This window comes from Ammospiza nelsoni, chromosome 17 (assembly GCF_027579445.1).
Source record: "Ammospiza nelsoni isolate bAmmNel1 chromosome 17, bAmmNel1.pri, whole genome shotgun sequence".
In the NCBI taxonomy this organism is placed as follows: domain Eukaryota; kingdom Metazoa; phylum Chordata; class Aves; order Passeriformes; family Passerellidae; genus Ammospiza; species Ammospiza nelsoni.
Window position 1 is genome coordinate 4167250 of NC_080649.1, and position 11188 is coordinate 4178437.

At 52.4% G+C, this 11188-nt stretch overlaps 1 protein-coding gene across 2 annotated transcripts; it reads right to left on the minus strand.

Moving 5' to 3' along the window:
- Nucleotides 1-2635: 2635 nt before the first annotated feature.
- Nucleotides 2636-10873, minus strand: AMZ1 (archaelysin family metallopeptidase 1). 2 transcript variants are annotated; one of them, XM_059484615.1, is made up of 6 exons: nt 10570-10873; nt 9793-9960; nt 8797-8925; nt 8311-8474; nt 6762-6869; nt 2636-3285 (listed from the first exon to the last, which is right to left on the minus strand). In XM_059484615.1, exons 1-6 carry the CDS (start codon nt 10871-10873, stop codon nt 2716-2718), a joined length of 1443 nt encoding a protein of 480 aa, XP_059340598.1. In that variant the 3' UTR covers nt 2636-2715. The 2 variants fall into 2 exon arrangements, with proteins under 2 accessions (XP_059340598.1, XP_059340597.1); XM_059484614.1 differs by having other exon boundaries at nt 6762-6938.
- Between the last annotated feature and the right edge of the window lie 315 nt (nt 10874-11188).

Below are 11188 nucleotides of genomic sequence, written 5' to 3' on the forward strand. Positions count from 1 at the left end.
ATCTGAGTGCCCCTTTCCTTCCCCTGCCTCTCTTCTGCCAAAGGCTCTCCAGGCTGTGGCTGAGCTGCTGCACAGGGAGCACGCAGGTCTGCCTGCCTCACACAGGAACTGCTCCTGGACCTTCTGTAACCAGCCCCAGTCCTGGCTGCTGCACTGCAAGTGATTTCTGCATGTTGGATTTATATATAGAGCACCCTGCTCCTTCTTGCTGATGGTTGATCCACTGCTTGACCTTTTAGAGTGACTCCTAATTATCTCATCTGGATTTCTGTTTCACAGCTTACTCAGCTGCTCATTAGCTGCAAGATATGTCCCCACACCTTTCCAAGTAGAAGGATTTCCTCAGGAACCTGCTGCTTAACATGCAGGAAATCTCATTTAGGGGCTTACCTTCAATTTGGCCTACTGCTTATTCCTGTGCCAGCTGTTTTCTGCCCCCCTGCAGCTCTGGTACATGCAGAGAGGAGTAGGAGCTGTGCCTTTGTGCTTTAGTTCTGATTATAACCTTCATTTTCAGTGTAACCTGGGCCAGTGATTTGTTCCTCCGTGACCCAGCTGCCTCCAGGCCTTTCACTGCTGTGGGCTGGGGCAAAATGCTGCTCACAGACCCTGCAGGAAACCTTTGCTGCTGTGAAGAGGAGTAATGGCTTCACATGACCAAACCCTGCAGTGGAATATTGCAGAGACTTTCTCCTCCAGCTGCTGAAGAACTTCCAGGTGTTTTCAGCCACTTTCTGCCCCTTTCCTGTGGCCACTGCTGAGCTGCCCAGGTAAAGCTCTGAGTTTCCATCTCATTTATGTCTTACCTGCAGCACTTGTGGACAAGCTGAGCAGGTAAGTGCTGGTGCTGGCAGTGATGGTGTCAAAAATACCCATTTACAGTCACAAGAGCTCTCAGCAGGAATTCCTGCTCTCACAGCAGCACTCACATGTGCCAGGTGTCACAAGGAGTCCCCATCTGTGACTTCTGCCAGCCCTTCTGTGCCACCCCACTCCTCTGCTGTCTCTGGAATTTTATGATGGGAAGCTGCCTCTGCTCCCTTGGGCAGGGTTGTCATCCTGAGCCTCTTTCTGGGAAGTTTCTAAAGTTCAGCCCAATAACTCAGCACAGAATCAAGGAGGAGCAAACAAGGCTGAACAGAGAGTAATCTCTTGCTTAAAATAGCAACTGTGTTCAGGCAACAACTGAGCGAGTTCGGGGGCAGAGCTGGGATTTGTAATTCAAGCAGGGTTTGTTTGGAAGGTTTCTGCTGCTGGAAAGAATGCCTTGGATGAGAAGCCTTGGATGAGGAGCCGTCACCTTTGTGGCTGCCAGGAGAGGGCGGCAGCCGCGGCTCTGCTGGAAAATGTTTCCAGGAATTGCCGTCATCAGCCCCGGAGCCAAACTCCCTTTCTCTCCCGGCGTGAATCATGCGGATGTGAAACGCTTGTGTTTCCGGAAGCCAGCTGAATTTACTGCAAGACCATCTTTGCTACTCACCTGCGTGTGTAAATCTCCGGAGTTCCTGCAGTGTCTTCCAGCTGTCCTCTTGTTTCCTGCTGCAGAACCGCCCTGATGGGGTGGGGATCTCAAAGTGCTCCGGGAAGCCGAAGCTGCTCCTGCCTCCTCGGAGGGAAACATCTCCCCTTTGTCCCAGCTGCTGGTGTCTGATGCTACCTGCTGGTATTTTTAGCCAGGAGAGATTTGGAGCTCAGCCACGTTGCCATGAGCTGTGGGAGCGTTATCAGTGCTCGGGGCTGAGGGAGCAGGGATGGAGAGGGGTCAGCCTTCCCCATCGGCCTCTCCAGCTCTGGCTATAAAAGGAGGAGCAGAGAGGAGCAGCGTGCCCTGGCCATGGGAAGGGAGGCTTTGCTCTCAGGGTGCCAGCACAGCACCCAGTCCTGCTCAGTGGGAAGAGGGAAGCGCCAGGGTGGTCACTTCCCAAGGCAGAAAGAGGAGCACAGGTGTGGTTCCCCTTTTTACATTAATAATTAATGAGTCTGTAAATGTTTCCTAAGGTTTCCTCTCCTGTGCCAATCCACAGAGGATGTGGGCAGTTCCAGCTCATGCTCCAAGCCTGGCTTTGTTTGAACTGAGGCATCTCAGGAGATCTTTTGAGGGTCTGCCAAGAGACAATTGCCAGGCTAACGCTGCTCTTTGGGGCAGAGCTGCCAGGGATCTTTCTGCTTTGCTCTGTGCCCATCTCCTCCATTTCCCCCGGCTCATAATGAGAGTCCATCAGCCTGGATTGTGCTCCTGTGCTCAGCACAACCTCCTGCTGGTGGGACAGCAAGCAGAGCACTCTGAGTGTTTGAGGGGGAAATCTCATCTGTGCCTGGAACTGACTGCTAAGCAGAGAAGAGCTCTCTGTGTGGGGGAGCTGCCCTGGATTAATCTGTTTGTATCTGTTTGTTCAGATGGCCCAAGCTCCTGTGTGAGCATGTTCAGCCTTTAGTGGGGACCTGGCTGAGCTCTTCCTGGCCAACTTCAGACCAAGAAAACAAAAGCACCTACATGGGACTTGAGGTGGGTGTGGACTGGTGGTGTCATTTAGACCAACACAGGAAAAACCCTTGGAGAAGAGCTAATCACATCAAAACTGTGTTAGCAATCTCAGAAATCAAAACACCTTTTATTCCTGGGGGGAGTTGCTGTTTCTCTGAGACAGCAACAGCCTGGGGTGAGGAAGGCTGGAAGCAGTGAGGTGAGCAAAGCTGGCCCAAGGCAGCCCCAGCCTAGTTGTCCTCCCAGCGCCAGCGGTGAGGGGACGATTCCCCTTTGGAAAGTTTTCTGGAACTCAGCTTCCTCCTCAAGGAGGAAAATTTGTCTCCAAGAACTTTGCGTAGCCCAGTGCTGTCCCTAGCAAAGGGCAGGTCCTTCCTGATAGCAGGCAGCTGGCCTGTGAACATTTCCCACTTAGCCAGGGCATCCACACTCCTGTCCACTTGAGCCAGCTCCTCCTCAGAGACGTTCCTCTCCAGGGCAGCGATGCACATCTCCAGCCACAGCTCGTAATCCTTGATGGTGTCCGTGGCCTTGGTGTGCCCGGGGGGCCGGGGCTGGCCCTGCCCCTCCTGCAGGGAGCTGGGCTGCTCGTCCTGCTCCAGCTCTGGCCCCAGGGACAGGCCCTGGCTGCAGGTGTCGGGGGTCAGCGGCTCGGACAGGGAGGTCACGGCCTCGGAGTCGTTCTCGCAGCACATCCCGGAGTCGGAGCTGAACGGGAGCATGTCCTCGGAGGCTGAGAGCTCTGCTGACTCCTGCCTTGGCCACGTGGACAGCACGGTCTGTGTCCAGGCATACAGCTTCTGTGTGAGAGGAGAAAGGTTTCATTGTGGAGGATGAGAGATGCTCTTACACCTTCGCTGTGTTTGCCAGGTAAACCTGTTTATCTTGGGTGGCTCAGCTGCTGCTGCCACGATCCTCTCTGCCAGACAATGGGGTCAGACAACTCCTGGTGACCCTACAAGGCAGGAGCTTTCTCTTGTCCCATTTACTTGGACTGTGGCAGAGCTGCCTCCAGTCAGATGTGGACTTTATCTGCCCTGTTATTGAAGGTGGTGAGGAGAAAACTGCAGCAGATCACTCCCTGCTCTGTGAATGTGGTCTCTAGGAAAGGCAAACCAATGCCTCTCCAGAGGAAAGTGTGTCATTATAGAAACTCCTCAGATAGTGGTGAAGAATTGGGTTTCATCAGGTTGTTACTGCCTGTGGTAATGTGTGTTTTATTCCCAAGAATAGCTCTTCCCCTCCTGAGCTGAGATGAACAAGTGGGAAGGCTGATTCTAGGAAAGAAATAATGAAAGGAAAATGTCTGAGACAATTTCCTTTTTAAATATTAAATGCCACAATGAGGCTTATAACAGGCTGCTCCTGGCACATTTGTTCCTTATGCTTTAAGGAATGAACCACAGTACTCCAGTCATCCCTGGCTAATAGGTGGTCTTATCTGCCTTGCTGCCAGTGTTGAGCTTTTTTATGTGTGTTTTTCAGTTTCTCACACTCCTGTGGCCTATTTCTTCTCCTTTACTCTCTGTAGCTCCCAGTGATCCATCTGCAGAGCCCCCAGTGGCTCAGCAGTGTCAGGATTAGCCTGGGCTGTCCCCACGGTGTGCCAGGCACGGAGCTGGATCCGTCCCTGCTCAGCTCAGGGGGAGCTGCAGTGTTTGAGGAGCAGGCAGGAGATTTCCCAGCCCTGTGCAGCTCCCTTCCCTCACAGCCCCCCATTGCTTCCCCCTCCTCTCCTCCTCTATTGCTGTCTCTTCAGGCAAGTGACAGAAAGGATAAATAGCTCAAATTGAGTGGGTGGGAGAAATCAGCCCTGCTTCTCATTTCAGTCTGAGCATGGAGCCTCGGGGAAGAATTCTGTACAGGAATAAAATGGACTCTTTCAGCTTAGCTAATCCACCCTGCCCCCTCCCTCTGGGGCAAGAAAAGTTGTAAAGGGACAACTTTTCTCCTGCCTGGTCCCACCTCCAGTGGGCCTTCCTTCCCTCCCTCTGGGCTTATCCAACAAAGGCAGTGCCAGAAGCTGCAGAGGGAGCTGGGCTAGTGAAGGGGACAGCAAAGCTACTGGAAAGCTGCAAGCAGCCCACGATTTTGTAATGGCTCTACATTCCCAAGAATAGTGAATCTGGGAAGGAATCCCAATTGCTACTTAGCCCAATTCCCAGGAATAAAAAAGGCTGTGGAGATGTGGATTTTCCAACAGTACATTTGGGCTGTCCAAGGCAAAAAAAAAAGGGGATAATCTACTCAGGATTACTGCCTGAATTCCCAGAATCTCTTCAATCTATCTCATTCTTTGGGTGGCTTTTTTCATTTGAACTTTGGGTGGGTTTGAAGGGCTGCAGCCTCTTATGTTCTCCTGTTTGACCAGGAAGGGATGAGCTCTGTGTGGGTTTTGTTTACCTGCAGGCAAGAGCAGCTGAAGTGGATGTCCACCCCGAGGATGTCACTGAGACCTGCTGTCTGTGTGTGTGTGGCCACTGCAAACTCATCCAGCCACCATGTGAGGACAGCCTGGGATGCTGCACAAGCAGCAGGTGGAAATGTGGAAATGTTGATTGTGGTGGGGAAACACCAGGATAATTAACCGGCTTTCAGTTTTCAAGATGACTCATGCTGGAATAATCAGCTGGGATAAAAAATGGAGTGTGGTTCTGAGTACAACTCAGATAAATAAGTTGAGGAGATCTTTCTGCTGCATAAGGACTGGTTTCCTGCCCCAAACTGTGTCTCAGTTGCAGATCTGAGCAGTGTTACCTGCTGCTGCTGAGGCACAGCTTGGTTCTGGCATTTCCTGTGGTTTTTAGGAGTGTCTGAAGCTGTTTTGTGCCAGGTGGGGATCTGTGATTGTTTCCAAGAGGAAATGTGACTTCAGAGTTGCGCTTAACGTGCTTGGCAAGTTAACTTTGCTCTCTGTTATTGTCTCCAAATGCTTTCTGCCCTCTTCTGTCCTGTTCCTTAACTATTTAATTGATCTCTGGCATTTATGTCTCCTCTCAACACTATGGCAAAGCCTCTTACAGAGATTATCACAGCTGTCCTACACCAGTTTATGCTGTATCTAGTTGAGCTTTGCCTTCCCAAGGAAGCAGATGTGACATTTGGCAAGTGCATCATTCCTTAAGGTTTGTGTTCAGAGGATGCTGAGCCAATTACAGTATTTGCTGCAGGTGTAAGGGCAAAAATGTTTCTAGAAAAGATGAATGCAGGTGGCCTTTCTCTTCATGAAAGCACTGGCTGGATGCTGACAGGCTGGGTGTTTAAATAAAGCAGAATTTATTTGCTTTATTTAAGCAGAATCTTCTGGTGGTCTGGGCAATTTAGACACTTCTCAGACAGAAGTAGGGACCAAAGAGCCACAGAGTCAGAGAAGGGTCTGGCAGCACCACAGATAAGTAGGAAAACCACAAAAAAATGTGTGTTTCCCCACAGTCTTTGCCATGCTTCTGTGTATCTGATTCCATGCTGAATGAAACCAGAGGCATCTCCTTCCTCATTCTGCTCATATCTTGTTACAAATACAACCCACAGACTTTAAAATAGGCAGTGAGGAAAATCCTGCCTCTGAGCATGATGTGTGTCAGACAGGAATCACAGCCAGGGAGAAGATGGGTGCTGAGTGAGAATGGGGATATTATTTCTATTCCACCAACCATTTGGCTACTGAATCCTGCTTTTTGGACAGCAGAGGTAGAAAACCCTTTCAAGAGCTAAGGGTGTGTTAGCATTGTTCCTGGTCCGTCTAAACGTGGTGTTAGCAGTGATGTGGGTGAGAAAAGATGAGTTTGGGACCCTCCACATACTGGAGGGTCCCATAATTTGGGATCCTTTCTCATAAATTTAAACAGAGGAATTGCAGCAAAGTGCACACATGATGTTCCCTCCCTGTTCCCAGCAGCCCCAGAGAGGCAAAACTCCAGGGTGGCACAGGAAAGGGCGCAGCTGTGGGAATCCCTGCACTCACTTGCTGCTCCTGCTTGCAATCTCCCTGCCCTTCCCACCTCGTTTTTGGGAGTAGGAAAGTGTGGTTGGGCTGTGGCAGTGTCCCTTGGGAAGAGCCAAAATCCCTGGAACCGTGCAGAGTGCTTTGTTGGTCAGAGCCTGTGTAGAACACCCCCATGTCCAGGTGTGAGGTGCCTCAGCACTACGTACTGAGATCTCCTGAGATCTCCTGCCTTCAGCAGGCTGCCGCAGCACCCTCAGTGCTGGGGTTTGGGCTGAGCCAGCCTGGCCCTGCCCTGTCCCTGCTCCAGGAGGCTCCGGGCTTGGGGCTCACCCGGTAGCGCTCGATGAGTTTGAAGCCCACGACGTGCTGCAGCTTCCTCAGGCAGATGGGGCAGGGCTCCAGCGGCCGCAGCAGCGCCTCCTCCAGGCTCAGGGCTCCCTGCATGATGCACTGCAGCCAGCGACACGTCCCCAGCCCCATCAGGTGGCAGATCTCATGGCAGGTCACCTGGCAGGGAAGCACAGCAGTGCATGGTCATACCTGTTTCTGCTGCCTCCTCCTCTTCCTCCTCTGCTGTTCCACCTTCCCTGCTCCCCTGCAGTCTGACCAAGCTCCTGCTCAGCAATGGCACCTCCCCAGCCCAGGCTTGTCCAAGGTGACAGGAGAACCTGCTGCCTCTTCCCAGCTCCATGTTTGTGTTGTGGAGAAGGAGGGGTGGGTGTGGGTGAGGCAGATGTGGGGGGTCCTGTAGGCAGAATGTTTGGTGCTGCTGCTGCTCTTCCTCAAGGACAATGTGGTGGTTTTTGTTGTTTTAGGGGTTTTTTAAAGAGGAAAACCAGTCCCACTGAGGCCTGAAAAGAGCAGCACAGGCTGTGTGAGAAATGTGCAAGAAGCTGTTGGCAATAACAGATCTGAGTCCTTCCAGAACAGACTCCATTAACATTTGTGCCAAAGCAGAAAACTGAGCTGGAGTCAGCTGGCCAAGCATGACTGCCTTGGGAATTGGCAACTGTGGAAAGGCTGAGGATGGAGGACTCCTCTCCTCCTCCAATTGCCACCTAATATCATTTAAAATTATTACAGGAAGAGGTCTCAAACTAGAAAATCCTGAGCAAATACCAGGGGAGCAAAGGGAAGTGGCTTTGCAGGTGCTGGTGTGACTGCTCTGTGTGGGCCAGCTCTGGGAGGAGCACTGGAGGCAGAGCTGGAATATGGCAGATGTTGGGATGAGGGAGGACAGCACTCATGAAGAGATGTGTTGGAGTTGGTGGGGTTTTAAGGGTTCTGCATTTAAATGGATGACTTGGCTGAGATATTATTCTCTGTTCTTCTCCTCCATCCATGTAACAGGGATGGCACAGGGACCCCTCCCCTGCAGCCATCCCTTAGTTACACACAGCTCCACCAGATATTCTGATTATCCTCCAAATGCTGTATCAGCCCTGCTATGCTTGACAAGAAAAATACTCAGGATTACCCAAGCATGAGCCTGGGAGCTGGGCAGGGCTGTTTCAGTCCTGCTCCATGACACAGTCTGGTTTAGTGGAAGGTGTCCCTGCCCATGTCAGGGGTTTGGGACAAGATGGTCTTTAAGGTCCCTTCCAACCCAAACCATTCTGTGATTCTGAGGCAAATCCTGTAGCCTCCCCATAACTGATGTTGTCACTTGCTCCAGTGGTGAGGGGAGTAGGAGCTGTCCATGCAGTGCACTAGAATGGAAGATCTTTATGTCTGAATTCAGTGTGGGCTTAGCTGTGACTGCCTGTGCTTCTGGGAGCAGTCTCATGGCTTTTTCACTGGGCTGAGGTGTTTTATGCCCTGGCCTGCAATATTTAACCCTACCCAGGAAAAAACGGGGTGCAGAGGTTGCTGCTCCTACCTTACAGCACTGCACCATCTCCTGGGCACTGAACTGCAGGCTCCTCTCTCTGCCCTCCTTGCTGACTTCACACAGCTCTTCCTTCTGCGTGGGTGGGTTCAGGCTGCTACAACCAGCCTGGGGGAAATCCCCAGAAAACCTGGCAAAGCTGCAGACTCCTACTTCTGTGAAGAGAGAGGAGTAAAGTCAGGCATCTGCTCTTTTACAGCTGTCTCTCACCTTAGGCAGCATGAAAATACAGCTGTGGGAGCACAGTCCAGCTGGGCACACAGGGTGTGATGAGACCCACTCCCCAAAAGGTTGGTATCACCTCAGTTACCTCTGCTTGGACCAGGAGCTCTGATCCCCCTAATTTCACCCTGGGAAAGCCTAATTCCTCTTACAAGGGAACAGCATGTTAAGATTTGTCTATTCCAGTCTCACAGGGAAGGGACAGTGCTGCCTTATTCTCACACTGTGCTGGATCACCATGGGACACCAGCCCACCTTGTCCTGGCAGGAATTTGCTGAATGTGAAGCTCCAGGTCTCACATGGGTAAAGGTCCAGCAGGGTAAGTCCAAGGACACACAGGGCATCCATGGGCTTGTTGTTCTTCAGGAAATTCAGGATCCCATCTGGACAAAAACAAGAGAGATGTTCATTTAAATGAGGAATCCCTGGAAGGCACAGAGCCAGAATTTCTGCTGCTGATGGAGAGGAGGATGCAATCCAAGCCTACAAGCAGGCAGAGCTGCTGGATTCATCATCTCAGGTGGAGAACCATGGCTGTGTAGCCCATCTCTCAAATCAGAGAGGACTTGAATTTGGAAGTGGTGCTGGGCACAGAGTCAAAACAAAGCAGAGATGCTGATGAATTCAGTACCAACCCATGGAAATGAGCACCTGGGAGCAGAATTTCCCTACAGGCAGTTCAGGACTGAGCTGGAACAGCCCCAGGGCTGCAGTGCTGGGTCTGTGCTGAGCATGTGCTGCCCATGGTACTTGCAAACACCTCATTCCAGGTGGATGTTTGTGCAGTGTGAGTTTGGCAGCTGGCAAATCCAGTCCCCTGGGGAACTTGTGACACTTGAACCCAAATTTCCTATCATGAAAGGCCTATGAGTTCTCCCCCTGCACCACCCAGGCCAATAATTTACTTTGGCTCTGGACAGGGGATGGGAGAACTCAGACTGCACCAAATCAACAGAGCCTTCCCGCAGAGCTGATCCGATCCAGAGCTGGACCTAAACATAATAGCACTGAAAAACACAAACAGCAGAGGAAAATATGATGAAAGTCACTTTTTTTTTTTTTTATTCCTGTTTCCAGCCTCAAAGCTCTGGCCTTTCCACGGGAACAGGATTTCTGCCTTTTCACTCCCTTCCTCATCCCCTCCCAGCACAGGCAATGAAGGCAGTGTCAGGCATTTCCTAGGGCAGAGCTCGTGCCCGTGTGCCAGGCTGGTGTCTCTGTGGGCTCCCTGCTGCCTGGTCCTGGCTCACCTGCGTGGAGCTGCACCCTGTCCGAGTCCCGGCTGTGGCGGAAGCAGCAGTGGATGGAGGAGACTGGGATGGAGGGAAGGCACTTCACACGCAGGCCCAGGAAGAAAGACTCCACACAGCTCTGCAGGGAATCCAGCAGCGAGAGCCCAGCGGGGCCTTCGATTAAATCTGAGGGGAGAAGCTCTCTGTCAGTGCCTCACAGCCAAGGTGAGCTTTAGGCTCTGATGGGGTTTTGTGGCACTGGCCACAGCACCTGGGCAGGCTGGTTCATTCTGGAGCTCATTGCTTACTCTGGGATGTGGTGGACACCTCTGGATGGTTATGGATATAGAGGAGGAGAGGGAGCTCTTTCTGAGAGGTTGCACAAGGCATTAGTATGCTCTCATTAGCAGAGCAGATATGCTGGAAGGTTTTCTCCTGTTTAAGATGTGCAGAATGATTAACGTGGGAACGGGTGGCTGTGTTTAATGAACCATCAGAGCCAGACCTCCAGAAATGCTGGTTTTTTCAGCATTGTTTCATACTTTGATGTACATATATGCATAAATTCATAGCGAGCCTCACCCAGGGGCACACATACCATTTATATGGCAGGTCTACCACCACAACTTGTGACTCTGGACTGGGGGCGTGTCAGAGCCCTGCCTGCTACACTTGTCTTTGCTCTGGCCATTGCATTTGCAGGTGACTCCTTAGAGGAGGGTGTTAGCAGCACTCAACACCACCCACCGCCCTCCTGTGTCTCTCCAGGCAGCCCAGTGAAGATCCCCCCATTACCTATAGGCTGCAGGTAAATGTGCTTTCGACAGAAGTTCTGCTTCCTCCTCAGCATGGCGTGGTAGAAGGTCTCGAAGTCCTCGGGGGCATCGGGGTGGCTGAGCAGCCAGTCGAAGGCCGTGCGGATGAGCAGCGTGCAGAACAGCGTGCGCTGGGGGTTGTAGGCCTCGGACAGGAACAGCTTCTCGGCCCTGGAGAAGGCCTTGGCGTAGAGCTCCTGCAGCGCGGGGTCCGTGGAGATGAGCGCGTCCTTCAGAGCGCGGGGCCCGAAGCTGAACTCCTGCGCGTGTTTGCACTGCAGCATCGCGGGTTTGCACGGCGGCGGCACGGCCTGAGGGAGGGGACATGGCCGTCAGCACCTGCCTTGCCAGGGATGGGAAAACTCATCATGCCTGGGGGACACAGCCATCAGTGCCCGGCCTTGTCAGGGACAGGGAAGCGCCTCACATTTGGGGGACACAGCCATCAGCACCAGGCCTCGCCACAGATGGGACACGACCATCAGCGCCTGGCCTCAGCAGGGATAGGAAAACTCTTCACGCTTGGGGGACACGGCCATCAGCGCACGGCCTCGCCAGGGACAGGGAAGCGCCTCAGACTTGGGGGACATGGCCTCAGC